At 41.4% G+C, this 18742-nt stretch overlaps 1 protein-coding gene across 1 annotated transcript in view; it reads right to left on the bottom strand.

The window, feature by feature from the left end:
- IPO7 (importin 7) overlaps positions 1 to 18041 on the bottom strand; it is a 61566-nt gene extending 43525 nt beyond the window's left edge. The window contains exon 1 of the mRNA XM_081099099.1: positions 17781 to 18041. Within this exon, the coding sequence (XP_080955225.1) occupies positions 17781 to 17864 (84 nt within the window). The 5' untranslated portion in view covers positions 17865 to 18041. The remainder of the gene's footprint in view (positions 1 to 17780) is intronic.
- Positions 18042 to 18742: the final 701 nt, after the last annotated feature.

Here is an 18742-nt window from a genome sequence, read left to right on the forward strand (position 1 = left end):
CAATAATTTAATAAATATTTTATAAGCATATGCATTGCAACATATATAGGAAACAAAATACATCGAGATGTTAATTATCTCTGGGATAGTGGGATTATAGAGGAGCTATTCTTTTTAAAAAAAAACACATGTTTTTATTGATTTCAGAGAGAGAAACTGGGGGTTAGAAACATCAATGATGAGAGAGAATCACTGATTGGCTGTCTTCTGCATGGCCCCCACTGGGGATCAAGCCCAAAAACTCAGGCATGTGCCCTGACCAGGAATTGAATCAGGACCTCCTGGTTCATGGGCTGATGCTCAACCACTGAGCCACAAACAGCCGAGCAAGGAGCTATTTTTGATATATTTTGTTTTCCAAATCTTATACTGGGAACCTGGGTCACTTTCATTAACAGTACAAAAAAGTTACTTTATGATTCCTAAATCTGTCATATTTGCTCCCAACTTTTAAAAAAAGAACTTAACCTTCAAGTTAAACCCCTTCTTGTATGTATTGTTTCACTCCCTCTCCCACGATTTAACTACCACGTAGAATTTCATCTCCTCCTTCCAACCCATGGTTTAGTATTCTTCTGCACACGTTTACATGAAGTGATTTTTTAAAAAATATATTTTACTGACTCTTTACAGAGCAGAAGGGAGAGGGATAGGGAGCCAGAAACATCGATGAGAGAGAAACATCAATCAGCTGCCTCCTGCACGCCACTCCCCCCCCCCCCGCATGTGCCCACAACTCAGGTACATGCCATTGATCAGAATCGAACCTGGGACCCTTCAGTCTGCAGGCCGACGCTCTATCCACTGAGCCAAACCGGTCAGGGCATGAACAGTGATTTTTATTTGTTTCCTCCTTCATCCTTATCTCCCACAAATATTCTTCAAAACAAAATGTTCTTTTTGGATATAAAAAAATTTCTTCCACATTAGAACACAGAATGATACTTTATTCAGTCACTCCAAAATTTATTTTTTAAATATTTTTATTGATTTCAGAGATGAAGGGAGAGGGAGAGATAGAAATATTAATGATAAGAGAGCATCATTGATCGGCTGCCTCCTGCATGCCCCACAATGGGGATTGAGCCAGCAATCTGGGCATGTGCTCTGACCAGGAATCGAACTGTGACCTTCTGGTTCACAGGTCGACACTCAACCCCTGAGCCACGCTGGTCGGGCCAAAATTTATTTATGTAGGTGTTATTGGTGCAAGACACTATTGCCAGGAGCTGTAAATATAGGTTTGAACAGAACAAATGAGGCTGCGTGACCTCATGGAAATTTAAGAGTTTAATGAAGAAAAACAAAGTAAACAGGTAATTGCAGTAAAGTACAATGAAGAAGTTGAGGAATAATGGAAGAATCAAAAGGAGATTCTCCTAATTCAGAGAAGTAATGCTTAAATTCAAGAACTGAACAGGAGTAATTAAGTGGATGAAGGTGAGGTATTTGCCCCTTTCAGTGCTATAAATAGATCTGAACACAGTTAATGACTGTTAGTTTCTTGAAACACCCTTTAATCTATGCAATTCATACACCACTTTTCCTGGCCCTTTCTCAGACGCTTTTGCTAGTTTCTCATTCTATTTAATATATAAATGCTAGAACTTGGTGCCAGGACTCAGTCATAGGAAGTCTTTTCCACTCCTAAGCAATTTCATCCAACCCATCTTTAAACAAAATGTCAAACTATCTTTTCCCCTGAAGCTGTGACTCTTATTTCCTTGCACTATCTCATCACTATCCTCAGTCATTCATGTCTGAAACCTGAATGTCATCTTTAATACTTCCCTCTTCAATGCATCAGGCCCTATCAACCCAATACCCAAAATGCTTATATAATTAATATATCCACTTTCTCCATTCCCATCAACACCAACCTACGCCTCCCTTTCCTATTAATTAGAGTTTAAGCTTCAGTGACAGTAGGGACTATACTGTTTGTATGCCCAGTACCTCATGAAGGTTGGCATTTAAAATATATTTTTTAAATTATTATATGAAACAATAAACAAAAAATGCCTTGGAAGCAGTTGTGATCATCCAGAGGCACTGTAGAGTGAAAAAGGGTATTTATATTTAAGGGGTAGACAGATTAGCCCACAAAGGACACTACTATCCATACTATGACTATGGCACTTTTAAGAGACATCGATCCATTGCCTCCCATATGTGCCCCAACCAGGGATTAAACCCACAATCTTTTGGTGTAAGGGACAATGCCACCAACTGAGCCATATGCCCCTCCCCCACAGGTATAAATGTAAAAGGAAATGAAAACATCTGGAACATCAGAGCAAGAGTTAATCACTCCAAAAAGAAAAAAAGATTAAGCAAATATATACCAGCAAATTACAAAAGATTTAGTATAAGTGGACAGGAAAGCCCTACCTCAAAACAATATATGCAATACACCAAAGTGCTGATGAGCATGTAAAAAAAAATGGAACTCATAGTGTTGGTAGATGTATAAAACTAGAGGCCCGGTACACGAAATTTGTGCAAAGGGGGAGGGGGGTCCCCTCAGCCTGGCCTGCACCCTCTCCAATCCGGGACCCCTTTGGGGATGTCCGACTGCCTCTCACAATCTGGGACCGCTGGCTTCTAACCACTTGCCTGCCTGCCTGGCTGATCACCCCTAACCCTTTTGCCTGCCTGCCTGATAGCCCCTAACTGCTCCCCTGCTGGCCTAACTGCCTCTGCCTCGCCCCGCACCTGGGACCCAGGATTCCCTCCCTCTGGCCTGCTGCAGCCGCAGGGGACCATGGGCAGGAGGCTTCGTCCCAGCCACAGCCACCCAGGACTGCAGGGCAGGTGGCTTGTCCTATCCCGGGCCGCAGGCACAGCCGCTGGCGCCTGGGACTGCAGGGCGGGAGGCTTGTCCCTCTCCCGGGCCACAGCCTGGCTGGTCCCATTCCTCTCTCCCTAAGGTTGTGTCTGAGCCATTACGGTGTGACGGCCATTTGCATATCAGCTCTTTATTATATAGGTCTAGAGGCCTGATGCACAAAGATTCGTGCAATAAAAAGCCTTCCTTCCCCTGGCTGCCAGCACCAGCTTCCCTCCGGTACCTGGGCTGCTTCACTCCGGCTGACACTGTCACCCACCAGAACTCAGGCTGCTTTGCTCCTGCCACTGTCAGGCACTCGGGGCCCAGACTGCTTTGCTCCAGCCTCTGCAGGCATCTGGGACTGGGGCTGCTTTGCTCCGGCCGCTGCCGCCACCCACTGGGGGCGTGCTCTGAGTCGCACTGCGGCCGCTCGGAGCACGCTCCCATCCCTGGTGTGTCTGCTGGGGCTGGGGGTGGCACGCAGTCCCCTCCTGCCCATCTGCGCGTGCAGCTCCTCCTGAGCGGTCGTGATGCAGCCTACCTCTGAGCCAGTCATGATGCCCAGCTAATTTGCAATATATATATATATATATATATTAACCATACTGGAAAACTGGCAGTTTCTAACATGCATCTACTTTATAACCAAGCAATTTCAATTTTATGTATCCAAGAGAAATAAGTGCTTATGCCCACAATAATACCTGTCCATTGACAGGTGAATTTATAAACAAACTGTGGCACAATCCATACAAGGAAATACTATACAACTTAAAAAAATAAAACCAACCTACAGAATTAAGCCATACAGTTCTAAAACAAAAAACATATTATGAAGTCAATCTACCTGGGTACAATGGCATTCTCTTATATGTACATGAAGATCAATGACAGGCAAATCTAATCTATAGCTAACAAAAGTCAGAATAATGGTAACCTAAAGGAGGAAAGGTACTGATTGAGAAGAGTCTAAAGGAAATATAAATCTCACCCCCCCTCTCTCTCTCTCACACACATATCTTTTTCTTTTCATTTTATTTTTTATTTTAATATTTTATATATATATGTTTATATATATCTTGATCTGGATGGTGGTTATCTAGGTAAAAATTGACAGAGCTGTATATATTTTTGAGCTTTGTACTACATGTAAATTATCCCTCAATTAAAAAAATTTCAACAGAACTGCCTTTGCCTGAACATTCACAGCAGTATCTACACTAATAAAAGAGAAACATGGTAATTGGCGTACGACCGCTACCCTTCCCATTGGCTAATCAGGGCGATATGCAAATTAACTGTCAGCCAAGATGGCGGCTGGCAGCCAGGCAGCTGAGAACAGGAGGCTTGGTTGCCCCAGCGATGGAGGAAGCCAAGGTTCCCCTTCTGCAGCTGCGGGGCTCTGAGCTCCTGAAGCAACAACTCCAAAAGATACAATGTTTCAATTATAGAAGCTAAAAGATGGCGGTTAATTTGCATACTCAGGCTCCAAGCAGAGCGAAGCCAAACAGCCCTGAAGCGGCAGGGCAGAGAGGCCTCAGGGACCCGGGATCAGTGGAGCCGACAGGCCTCCCGCCCTGGATCAGCGGAGCTGCGAGGCCTCCCGGCCCCCAGATCAGCGGAGCCGAGAGGCAACCCAGCCCCGCGATCAGCGGAGCCGCGAGGCCTCCAGGCCCCGGGATCAGCAGAGCCGAGAGGCCTCCTGGCCGGGATCAGCGGAGCTGAGAGGCCTCCCGGCCCCTGGATCAGCAGAGCTGAGAGGCCTCCTGGCCCGGGATCAGAGGAGCCGAGAGGCCTCCCGGCCGGGATCAGCAGAGCCTCAAGGCCTCAGGACCCCCGGATCAGCGGAGCCGAGAGGTGTCCTGGCCCCGGGATCAGCGGAGCCGAGAGGCGTCCTGGCCCCTGGATCAGCGGAGCAGCAAGGCCTCCCAGCACCGGGATCAGTGTGACAGGGGGCAGCGACCAAACCCCTGATCGCCCTGCGGGCTCTGGGTGTGACAGGGTGCGGAGCCCCAATGTCCCTGATGGGCCCTGCTCTGTGCGTGACAGGGGGTGGCGCTGCAACCTCCCCATTGACCCTGCCTTGAGTGTGACAGGGGGCAGTGACCCAACTCCCCAATCGGCCCTACCCTGAGCGTGACTGAGGGTGGCATCGCAACCTCCCAATCTGCCCTGCTCTGTGCAGGACAGGAGGCAGTGCCCCAACTCCCCAATCGGCCCTGCTCTGAGCCCGACCAGGGGCTGCACCTAGGGATTGGGCCTGCCCTCTGCCACCCAGGAGCAGGCCTCAGCCAGCAGGTCGTTATCTCCCGATGGGTCCCAGACTGCGAGAGGGCACAGGCCGGGCTGAGGGACCTCCTCTCCCCACCCCGAGTGCACAAATTTTTTGTGCACCGGGCCTCTAGTTATTCATAATAGCCCCAAAATGGAAACAACCCACATGTTCATCAACTGATGAATAAGTAAGCAAGATACGGCATACGTGTGTATAGAATGGAATATCATTTGGCAGTAAAAAGAATAAATGAGATACTGATACATGAAACAACATGTATGAACCTTAAAACCATTATGCTATATGAAGGAAGCCAGTCACCAAAGACGTATCATATGATTTCATTTATATGAAATGTATAGAAAAGATAAATCTATACAGACAGAAAATAGCCAAGAACAGAAGGTATAGGGAAAAACAGTTTGAAGTTTGTGGTGATGACTGCATAACTCTGAATATATTAAAACCCACTAAACTGGATCCTTTATGTGGCTGAACTCAATAAAATTATTTTTTACAACTAAACTACGAAAATAATTTAATTACTTTATTTTTGTCACTTTGCCTTCAAAATACAGGATAAATCTAAAAGTGAAACTGACAAAAAGTATTTCTTTCAGACAACTGAGCTTAAATAGACTAAGGTTAAGAAAGAAAGGATTATTTCAGTCAGGGAGAATGGCACAATTTAACAAACTCAACCTGGGACATCTACTTACCTGTCCCATATTCATTTCCATGCTGTTGAAATGCCTAACGCAGGAAGTCTTGTAATTTTCCCAAAGAAGGTAATAAATGTACTTAATGTAAAACTGAATATCAGACACCAGATTTCCAAGAAAATTGAGACAGAAAATAGATAGCAACTGTCTGGGACTGGGATAGGGGATTAAGTAATTATTGGGGTAATGAAAATGTTCCAAAACTGGATTGTGGTTAATAGTTGTAAGTCTACTAAACTCACTAATTTTCAACATTTAAAACAGGTGAATTTTATGAAATGTAAATTATACCTCAATAAAACTTAAAAAATAAAAAGACCATTATAAAACACAAATCAAGTAAGTCATACATTAAATGTTCAAATTTAGAAAAATCATTTTTCTAGTCATTGGATGATCAACAACTTTCTGGCATTATTGGGTATAGCAAACTATCACATATTTAAAAGAATTTCTATCACATATTAACTATTATTATATGTATTATCATATATTAAAAAATCTTTATTTTTTATGGTAATTTAAAAAAATAAGTAAAATATCACTAGCATCAATATCACAAAAAACTCTTTAAAATTTGAATAATAATGGTATTATTCTCAACTGCTTGGCAAACTTTGATATAGTCCTCAGAAAATGCTACAATAAACATATTGTGTCAATGTATAAATGTAACTTCTGAGTGCTGGCACTAATTACAGACTCCAGAACTATAGAAACAAATTGGCCATTAAACATCATTAAATAGAGCTAAAACTACCAACACTCAAGCTTAAAAGCTACTAATCATAACACAAAAACCTTTCTAGACATTTTCTTATCTTGTCATTATTTATCATCCGCCCAGATAATTCAACATTCACCCTCAATTCATCTAATCAAAATTCTCCAAGGGTTCCAACTCCATCTCTTTTAACTCCACTCCATTTACTTGTACTTAAGTGCAAGACACCACAGAGATAAAAGATCACTATAAGGTAGGTTGGGAAATAAATTCCAATTGGACTACCAGGTAAAATTTTGAGTTAGGCGCTAAAGGACTTAAACCCATAGAAACAGGCAAAAGGATTTTTAAAAGGAAAAGAAGTATGGGTTGTGTTAAAGAGATTATTAGGAGAACGAAAGAGAATAGTGAACAGCAAAAATGAATAGGCAAATTATACCCACATCAAGATCTAGTAAGTGTGAATTTTTTTGGGAAAGTTTTTACATGATCAGATCTATGCTGTAGGAAGATAAGGTCTTGAAGCAGTGTAAAGAATGTAATAGGATAGGTGACTATAAAACATTACAGGTAGGACACTATTATTGTTATAACAGGCCATAATAGGCCTGAAAAACTACTCCACAGGCAGCTTTCCCTGCTCCCCCTCCCCATATAAAGTCTAACTTTACAAAAGAAAAAAATATATGGAAAAACACATCTATCCACATAATCACTCCCCTGACCCTACAACCCTTTTAACCTACAATCTTTTCCCTACTCCCTTGCTAACATTCTACTCAGTAACCCTGTAATCAGGGTTACTTGCTTTTTCCAAGTTTACAATATGTATTTTAAAAGCTTTCTCCCTGAAAAGTCATTTTACTTTAACCTCTCTGTCTGAAATGTCAACAACCCTTTCCTTCCCCTAATAGCCTTTTACTTATTACTAAAGTAATTCATGTTTACTGGTAGAAAATTTATGAAATTCGTTTAAGGAAAAAGGAAACTAAATTGCCCACAACCAACCTTCTTATTTAAAATTCCTTTTATTGGCTTTCTTCTACTTTTATGCACAATTCTCCAGTCTCCTTTTTCCTATGTCTCTCAAAGTCCCCAAAATGGGCAGGGCCCAATGTATAGCCCTTCAGTCCACCCCACATCTCTGGATCATACTTCCTTTCTCTCAATTCACCTGCAGAAAAAAATTTAATTTTCCACTGATGCTTTCTCGCCTAAACTTCAATCCCACATTTCTAACTACCTACCAGACATTTTCTCCTGGATGATTACCAGCACATCAAACTAGACTTAAAAATTAAGTCTTGTTTTCTCCAATATCAGTTTCCCCTCTAGACCCACATTTTCCAATGCACACCTAGTGTCGCTATTTTTTAAAAAAATATTTTAATTGAATTTTAGAGAGAGAGAGGAAGGGATAGAAACATCTATGTGATATTGAAGCATGGGTCAGCTGCCTCCTGCACACCCCTTAATGAGGACTGAGTCCCAAACCCAGGCATGTGCCCTGGCCAGAATTCAACTGGCAGCAGAACCACTTCTCTGTGCACGGGATAATGCCCAACCGACTGAGCCACACTGGCCAGGACTGTCGCTCTTTTAATGCTTACTCTTGAAGCGATTACTTTTAATTATTTCTCTCCATTGGAATGCAATCAAACAGGCCTTCAATTAGCTACTATACTTTAACACCCATGTATGAGAGCGAGAGAGGCTTTAATGTGTAAGAGAGAGAGGCGCCCTGGTTTGGTTGGCTCAGTGGATAGAACGTCAGCCTACGGACTGAAGGGTCCCAGGTTCGATTCCGATCACGGGCATGCACCTTGGCTGCGGGCACATCCCCAGCAGGGAGTGTGCAGGAGGCAGTTGATCAATGTTTCTCTCTCATGGATGTTTCTAACTCTCTATCCCTCTCCCTTCCTCTCTGTAAAAAAACAATAAAATATAAGAGAGGCTTTTTTTTTTTAATAGATTTTTGCAATTTGCATTTTTTTAAAAAATATATGTTATGATTTTTTACAGAAAGGAAGAGAGAGGGATAAGGAGTTAGAAACACCCATCAGCTGCCTCCTGCACACCCCCTACTGGGGATGTGCCCGCAACCAAGGTACATGCCCTTGACGGGAATCGAACCTGGGGCCCTTCAGGCCACAGGCTGATGCTCTATCCACTGAGCCAAACCGGTTAGGGCAGAGAGAGAGGCTTTAAGGGCGCTGTGACATCGGAATTTACATAAAATAAATACAACCAGATAATTTCAACAGTGGGGGGATTTCTAACCTTTCTGCTTTACTGAAGAATTTGACAAAGGCAAATACTTTATCTTGCCTAGATGAAATATGAGACACAGTGAGGTTAAATCATCATAGTGGTAAATCAAGTCTAAGGTTCTTTACTGTGTCCTCCTGTCTTTCATTAAATAGTGATACTCAAATGCTTTCCAACTAAAGAGTTTTTAAAACTTTTACATTATATTAGTGACCAAAAGAAAATCCCATTTTAAACCAAACTTATCATTAATGTCCCAATGACAGGAACAAATAATAAGTAAAATGATATATACACCCAATATATCTGAAAGATAAAATTATTTTCTTACAAATATTAATATAGTACTTTCTTCTTTCAGATCTTTAATGTGCTGTGTCACTGAATAACTTCCAGTCCAACAGCCAAAGTATCCAGGGACATTGTCTCTCCCAAATTCAAAACAGTATCCACTTAGCAACATTCTTCTTCTTGTTGTTTAAATCTTCACCCAATAATGTTTATTGATTTTAAGAGAGAGAGGAAGAGAGAGACACAGAGAGAGGGAGGTGAGAGAGAAACATTAATCAGTTGCTTCCCAACCAGGGATCAAACCCACAACCTGGATATGTGTCCTGGCCAGGAATCGAACCTGCCACCTTTTGGTATACAGGAGGATGCTCCAATCCACTGAGTCACCTGGCCAGGTCTTAGCAATATTCTTAATTAAAGAATGTTACCTGCTCAGACTACATACTGTCTTCAAAATTATATATACCTTTTGCACTTTTGTGGAAAATTAAATTAAATCGGGACTGAGCGAGATGGGCCACACCCGATCGTGCATCAGTGGGGTCCCTCGGCCTGGCCTGCACCCTCTCACAATCCAGGACCCCTCAGGGATGTCAGAGAGTCAGTTTCAGCCCGACCCCATAGGCCAGGCTGAGGGACCCCAATGGTGCACAAATTCGTGCACTGGGCCTCTAGTTTATAAATAAAATATATAACTTACAGTAATAATAGTCACCATGTGTGAAGATCCCAGAAGAGACTCAGGGTAGTTTATAAATTTAATAATAAACATAAAATACCAAGAAACTAATCAAAGCTAAGCCACTTACTTTTTCACATAAAGAATGTGAGAAAGATTTCTGCCTACATAATCATTTTTTAGCACACTAAGCTTTAGAAATAGATGGTTTAAAAGGCTCCTGGGTAAGCCTTCTAATTCCACTTAGGGCATTTTTCTTGGCTGCAAGTATGAGGGAATATTGATGCTGAGATCATATCTGCCTTAACCAAAGTCAAATTTAATATCCTCCTCATCTAAAACTTACACATAGCTCTATTATAACCCTGACCACATATGAGGGTTGTGTTGACTATGGAGCTCCAGAAAGGCAGGGATCATGAATTTCTTTTTTTTCTTTTTTAAATATATTTTATTGATTTTTTACAGAGAGGAAGGGAGAGAGATAGAGAGTCAGAAACATCGATGAGAGAGAAACATCGATCAGCTGCCTCCTGCACATCTCCCACTGGGGATGTGCCCGCAACCCAGGCACGTGCACCTGACTGGAATCGAACCCGGGACTCTCCAGTCCGCAGGCCGACGCTCTATCCACTGAGCCAAACCGGTTTCGGCCATGAATTTCTTTATATCTACAACTTAGCTCAGTGCTTAGTACAGAGACATTGCTATTAAATGAACCAGACTGGAAATTGTCATTCAAAATAAATATTTCAAAAAATTGTTTCCTAACATTACATTTAAAGCTTCAGTTCAGCCCAGCTGGTGTGGCTCAGTGTTGAGAGTTGCCTTATGAACCAGGAGGTCATGGTACGATTCCTAGTCAGGGAATATGCCTGGGTTGTGGGCTCGATCACCAATGTCAGGTGTGTAGGAGGTAGCCACTCAATGATTCTCTCATTGATGTTTCTTTTCTTTTTTAAAATACATATATTTTTTTATTTCAGAGAGGAAATGAGAGAGAGAGAGAGAGAGAGAGAGAGAGAGAGAAGCATCAATGATGAGAATCAATGATTGGCTGCCTCCTGTAGGCCCCTTACTGGGAATCAGCCCACAACCTGGGGATGTGCCCTTGACTGGTATAGAACCTGGGACCTTTCAGTCTGTAGGCCGACGTTCTACCACTGAGCCAAACTGGCTGGACTCTGCAGTGGTCGGCAAGCTCATTAGTCAACAGAGCTAAATATCAATAGTACTTCTTCAAAATAGACTCACCCAGGCAGAAAACCGACTTCTGCGCATGGGCCACGAAGTTTCAATCGCACCGCATGCGCACCCACACGTGGTATTTTGTGGAAGAGCCATACTCAAGGGGCAAAAGAGTCGCATGTGGCTCGCGAGCCGCAGTTTGACCACGGGGCTAGAGCATCATTGATGTTTCTCTCTCTCTTCCTTCCTCTCTGAAATCAATACAAATGTATTTTTTTAAACCTTCAGTTCAGCCCTAGCCCATTTGGCTCGATGGATAGAGCGTCAGCCTATGGACTGAAGGGTCCCAGGTTCGATTCCAGTCAAGGGCACATGCCCGGGTTGCAGGATTAATCCCCAGTGGGGGGCGTGCAGGAGGCAGCCAATCAATGATTCTCGCTCATCACTGATGTTTCTATCTCTCCCTCTTCTTTCCTCTCTGAAATCAATAAAAATATATTTTAAAAAAAACACTTCAGTTCAAATGTGAGCTACATGACAACCATGACTTTATGTACATTATTGGATCACAAAGACAGTATTTGCCACATGACAGGCACTCACATATATTTTAAATAACAGAAACAATTATTTGTTGAGTATATACTCTCATCTAATACTTTAGGATCTAAAAAAATTATTTTTTTACCTAAAGATTTAATTCCTACTGGAGATAAAATTTTTATATATATATATATTTTATTGATTTTTTACAGAGAGGAAGGGAGAGGGATAGAGAATTAGAAACATCGATAAGAGAGAAACATCGATCAGCTGCCTCCTGCACACTCCCCACTGGGAATGTGCCCGCAACCAAGGTACATGCCCTTGACCGGAATCGAACCTGGGACCCTTGAATCTGCAGGCCAACGAACTTTATAGTAGAAGGGACAGCAATCACCTAGTTTAAATAAAATTAAAATATAAGGAAGAATATACAAAATTAGATGTTTAACACTAGATTGCCCAAGGAAGTCATTTTGACTGCTTTTTAATTTCAATTAGAAAAACAATTATGTATATAAGGACACAATGTCTTAGAATTTTGTGACTTTTTGTACAACATATAAATGCATTTATTAATAATTGTAGTTACCTCCTCCTCCTTCATTTCCGGTATATATATATATATGTGTTATACCTATATTGCCCAAAAGCAGTCATTTTGACTGCTTGGGAAATTTTAAATAATCAAATGACTCTTATTATTGAATTGAGTAAATTTCTTATATGACCAGTTCGGCTCTGTATTGAAATAACAGTTTTCATTTTTTTTCGATTACCGTACATGATAAATTGTCGATACTTGATAAGTTGCAGTTGCTCAATAAGCTAAACTAGTACTTGTTATTCGAATCTTTATGCAGTGATACTTGTTCTAATAAGTTGTTTATTTTATTTCTTTTGCGCCCTAAATTCATGAAAGAAATGTCGAACAGAAGTGAGTTATTGGAAAAGCTAAGGAACATAAGTGAAGAGTGCTCCGATATTATTCTTTCACAATGCAGTCATTTTGACTGCTTTTGGGCAATAGAGGGATGTACTAAATTTCAGTCTTTCTAGTGTTAAACAAAGACAAATTTCTAGTTTACACTAGCACAAAAAATCAGAGTGGGGAAAGATGGCATTTAAAATGAGATTCATGCCCTGACTGGTTTGGCTCAGTGGATAGAGCGTCGGCCTGCGGACTGAAGGGTCCCGGGTTCAATTCCGGTCAAGGGCATGTACAGTGGGGCCTTGACTTACGAGTGTCCCTCGGCCGATTTTTTGCATCGAGTTGATAGAGTAATTTGAGTCAAAACTCCTTAACGAGCTCGGTCTCTGAACGAATTAAACTCGTAAGTCAAGGCCCCACTGTACCTTGGTTGCGGGCACATCCCCAGTAGGGGGCGTGCAGGAGGCAGCTGATCAATGTTTCTCACAGATGTTTCTAGCTCTCTATCCCTCTCCCTTCCTCTCTGTAAAAAATCAATAAAATATATTTTTTAAAAAATAAAATGAGATTCATCAGACTTATGGATGGGAAACATTTTAGTTTTGGGTGATAAGAGCTTAACAGGAGGGATGAGCAGCGTAAGTAAAGGCTTAGAAAGTCTTTCACTAAAGAACACTGGCAGGAAGAGAGCAAAGAGTGCTGTTTATTAAAATAATCTGTCAAAAACCTTCAGAGATGTTTCATATGTCTCTTAAGTGAAGAACCAAGTTTTTGTCAGGGCCTGTATGATATATACGTGTGTGTGTGTGTGTGTATGTACATAAAGAAGAGTCTCTGTATCACCCAGAGCAAATAGTCTCTGGAACATAATAAACAATGCTGGATGAATATCAAATGTCGTATTTTATTTTATTTTTTTAAATATATTTTATTGATTTTTCACAGAGAGGAAGGGAGAGAGATAGAGTTAGAAACATGATGAGAGAGAAACATCGTTCAGCTGCCTCCTGCACATCTCCCACTGGGGATGTGCCCGCAACCCAGGTTCATGCCCTTGACCGGAATCGAACCTGGGACCTTTCAGTCCGCAGGCCGATAATCTATCCACTGAGCCAAACCGGTTTCGGCAAATGTCATATTTTAGATACAAGTTTTTAAAAGTTGCACTTCTAGGTATACAGAAGTCAATCTCAAAGTGTCATGGTTTTTTTGTTTGTTTGTTTGTTTTGCAAAAGCAGAATTTTATTACAGAAAAGCTCCCTGTTACAGAGAGGGGATCCAAGCAGATTGCCCTCAAAGTTCAGAATTTAAATGAGAAGCAACAGGTCCCGGTAACACAAATCTACTTTAAAGATTCAAAGATGAGTGCTCTTAACATTTCTGACTATTATTCAAGTTCTTATTTGCTGAATGCAAGAGAACTACTTACTGAGAGACTATAATGTGCCAGGGCAGCGTGCTTATAATTGTGCCAATTTTCATGTTACAGTAATGCTATCTACTTAGTGATCTCAGTGTCCAAAGAACATTTACTTGTCTTTTTTTGAGATTAGTGCTGATGATTTTCCAATGAGATGTATTACTTAGTTAAGAGTAAAATAGGAAATAAAAAGTATGGTATGTTGGATTGGTTAATCAACTGGCAGTTCAAATAATCTGGAGAACTTAGTAAATGCTGAACACTTTCTGCAATTTTTTACATGCCATCATCTCACTCAACCCACATAACACAATGACATACATACTCTAACTTCTTTCATTTCATAAACTGGGAAAACGACACTTTGAGATTAAATAACTTTCCCAGGATACCCCAGCTAGTACAGAATTCTTCAGGTTTTATTCTTAAAGATAAGGTGGTTTTTAATTATATTTACAATATTATTTGTACAAATGGTTTTCTCCAATCTTTGAAGCCAAGTTTGTTATAATTATAATAGCAGCTCAAAAAAAATTATATAACATACTGTAGAGTAAGTCAGTGGGGAATACTAAGTATCTTAACAATATCTGCCAAACAATTCTTACTATGGCCTCTAACAGTCTAATGGCTTTCTTAATTTAATCTGTATGTAATATAAAAAAATTTATAAATACCTCAAAAATCCTTGAGGAAGAGGTGGTTTAACATACTAAAACCTATGTTGTTATTATAATAAGTCAATAAAGCTTAACATTAACAAAGAACTGCAGTAACAAAAGAAAAATTTCAGACCTCAGGAAACTAAAAAATTTTATGATATATGATAAATCAGTTCTATAGAGAAAATAAACAGGCGAAGGGAGATAGGGAGTATGGTAGTCTGAGAACTCCTTAGTGACATGGAGACAGTTGAACAGTGATAAAGTGAATTGAGAGAACAAGTCTAGGAGCTAACTGAGTAATAGGGGCTCCAAGCAGATGGAATCATTAAGTGCAATCTTTCTGAGGCAGGAGCACTTTTTAAAAATAACTATTTGCACTATAATACTTTGATAACATTTATAATTTTTACAGTTAGTGATTACTTCACTTAGTTGAAGAGATTCATTCAAATGTCAATGATCTTTTTCTTTTAACTAAATGAACCAAAATATAGCTTTAGTTGAGACATCATGGAATGATTGGTTCATCCTATCTTAGCCCAGCAAGAAGAGCCTGCCAGAAATAAAATATGACTTCCTCATTTTTACTAGTCAAGCTTCTTCAAGATTTATCTGGAATCTATTTCCTAAATCAAAGTTCTGCCACAGAAAATTAATCAAAAAAGGATTCAAATGAAATCACTTCATTAAAGTGAAGATTGGAGATGAGAATAAATATTCTGAGAGGTTATCTTAGGAAAATTCTAAAAAATCTAGGTATAGTAACTGAAAGAAATTTACAAAACATAAATAGCTAGCTATCACAAAAATGCAGGCCAGATACCAAATTTTCTTTGACAGGATAAACAGAATTGGCTGTTCCACAGTATTCCAAAACCCTAACAGCAACTTAGCAGTTCAATTAAAAAAAAAAAAAATGCTTTGAATACTGTTTTGATTATTTATCTTCCAAAAACTAGCTGTGAAATACTTAACCCAGGTCTCTATTACAAGATGTTAGAACACAGAACTAGACATTCAATACCTGTTTGAGGGATAAATTTCAAATTTGCAGGAAGTAGTATTTATCCAATTATCTACAAGGGAACCAACTTTTTCTTCCAAATAACACTTTTTAAAATTAATTATTAGTCCTAGCCAGTTTGGCTCAGTGTATAGAGTGTCGGCCTGCGGACTCAAGGGTCCCAGGTTTGATTCCGGTCAAGGGCATATGCCCAGGTTGCGGGCTCAGTCCCCAGTAGGAGGCGTGCAGGAGGCAGCCAATCAATGATTCCCTCTCATCATTGATATTTCTATCTTCCTCTCCCTCCCCCTCTGAAATCAATAAAAATATATTTTAAAAAATAAAATTAATAATTATATGCAAGTATGTTAATATGTTATTAGAATAACGTCATGGTAGATATAGCTATGACAACTTTTAGAGTGTGTAGGCTTATAAATACATTGTCATAATCAAAATGTTCATTTTAACCTATCATAAAACAAATCCAAAATAAAGTGATCCAGCCCCTGCAGTATCGCTCAATGATTGCCTATGAACCAAGAGGTCATGTTTGATTCCTGGTCAGGGCACATGCCTAGGTTGCAGGCTCCATCCCCTGTAGGGAACGTGCAGGAGGCAGTTGATCAATGATTTGTATCATTGATGTTTCTCTCTCTCCCCATATCCCTTCCTCTCTGAAATCAGTAAAAATATATTAATATAATAAAGTGATCCATAACTCCCATCTATAGTTTACTAATGGTCCAAATTGGGAATTTGTTTCAGCTCATTTTTTTGTACCCAAAAGAAATCTAAGCTCCTCCCAAGGTTACTTGAAGCCTAAGAATTAGGGTATCACTCTCAGTATGATCTAATGATGGTCTCACTTGTAAAATAGTTTTACTTTGACCTCGCCTGGTGGCTCAGTTGGTTGGAGCATCCTTCTTTCTTCACTCTTTCTAATAATCTATAAAAAACATGTCCTTGGGTGAGGATTAAAAAATAAAAAAGAATTCATTAAAAAAAAAATTTTAGACTTAATTTGTCTAACTCTGTGGGTGGTATTCTTAAAATAGAAGTCCCTTAAGGGCAGGGATCTCTAAAACAGCATTGTACACTTAAGATGTTCAATTAGAAATACTCCTGAAGCTTCTATTAAGTCAATGTTCATAATTTTTAAGAGTTCCATTCCAATCAGGGAACATACCTAGGTTACGGGTTTGATCCCTAGTTCGGTGAGTACGAAAGACAATCCCTCATGTTTCTTTCTCTCTCTCTCTCTCTTCCTTCCTCTCTCTCTTAAAATCAATAAACATCTATCCTCTAGTGCGGATAAACATATACATACACACATATATAAAAAGTTGCAGAAATTTAGAAACAAAGAATGAAACTAAAGATAGAACGTAGTAAAATGTCCACCTAAGTCTGTTTTCCAAGGAGTGGTCCCCAAAAAGTATGGGGGGGAAAGAACACCATCCTCTGGGAGTTGACAGGGAATTTGGCAAGTTTCAAGCACTCTCACTTGTGGCCTAATTTTATGAATGGAAAAAACTCTGCATCAAAAGGTGCGACTTGCCCAAGGTCAGTCCAGAAGTTAGTGCTGCAGCTCTACCTAGAAGGGTGCACTTCACCTGACACTTTCCACTACACCGTCCTGCCCGCCCTGCCGCCAGAGGTAGAGCGAATCAGACTCCCGCACTCTCCTCAATCTGCTAGGGGCGGGTGAAAGCTTTCGGTAGCAGGTCAACCTGGGGGAGAAAGTTGTGCGGGTCACCGATCGGCCCAGGGAAGTGACATGCTGACAGGCGCAGCTCCCAAAGGAACCGTCCTGCATTCCCAGGAGCCCCTCCGAACCCGGCGCCAGCGAGACTGCTCCCGGAAACGTCTGAAAAACCTCCCAGCGAGTTTCGCCCCCTCCTGGGCGCGAGGAACGACCGGGGAAGGAGCCAGAGGACGGACGGCCACCCGACCCAGCCATGTGTCCAGCCCGTCACGCCCGCCTCGCCCCAGCCGGTTCCTCGTGCCTCGACCGCAGCCAGAGGCCCAGCTCGGGACCCGACGCAAAGGCTGTCTGGGCCGCCGCCGCCACCGCAGCAGCCCGCGGCGTCCCGGCGTGGCACTCGCCGTCAGGTCCCCGCCCCACCTCTCCAGTGGAGCCCCTAAGCGACGCTGTCCGCGTCCCTAGCCAGGCCCGGAGGGATCGGCCTGCCACACAGTCCGCCCGACCGCCCGCCGCCGCCAGCCCGGCGTCCTTACTTCATTAAGCTGGCGCTCCGCGGCCTCCCGCAGGGCAGGATCCATGGTGCCCCGCAGGGCCTCGATAATGGTGTTGGGGTCCATCGCAGCGCGGACTTGCTAAAACCCCAAGGCTCGGGTGCTTCTGAGCCAGGAACAGCACCGCTCACTGCGCACATGGACCCGCCGCGCTCCGCAGCGGCAACCGGCGCGAAAGGAAAGAGAAGCGCCAAAGCCCCGGATAGAACCTCTTCGCCTCGGCGTGGAGGCGGGAGATGCTCCGGAGATTTCCTGTCAGTCCGCCGCGGAGCACCTTGGGATGTGTAGTCCGCGAGTGCAGTCCGCAACCCACGTGGGCCTGAGCTGTCTCTCATACAAATCAAAAAGGAAAAATGTCCAGACTGCACAGAAAGAAATTTAAAACAGTTAAAAATATTTCACATTATAGTATACTTATGGTGACTATAAGATGTATCTGATACAGTAAGTGATGCAATCCATTGTTAGTAGCTGTGTAATTGAAGGAAACCTTTTCAAAGCATTTTGAGTCAGTGTTTCTATATGCCATAAAAATGTTTATACCCAAGTAAAAAAAAAAAGTTTGACCCCAGTAATCCCATTTATGAGACTTTCCTAAGGAAATAACACAAAAGAGTAAATGAGCCTTACATGTGAAAGGTATTTATCACATTGCATATTTATTGTAATCACGAAATACTAAAATTATGGCTTTTTATTGAGCATCCAAATTTTGTCAGGAACTTTATATAAACCACATCTAAATTCAGAACAAAAGCATAATTCCTATTAAAACCCACCTTCTTTAAAAACAGTTAAACAGTTTCAGAAAGGTTAAATAACTTGCCCAAGGTCACTTAGATATTAAGAGGTTCACCTAGGATATCAAACCTAGGACATTTCTGTTTTCAAAGTTTTCATTCCATTGAATTACTCTGCCTCTCCAGATAAATGTCGGCCTGGCC

The sequence above is a fragment of the Myotis nattereri genome, assembly GCF_964212035.1.
Source record: "Myotis nattereri genome assembly, chromosome: 9".
Taxonomy (NCBI): Eukaryota; Metazoa; Chordata; class Mammalia; order Chiroptera; family Vespertilionidae; genus Myotis; species Myotis nattereri.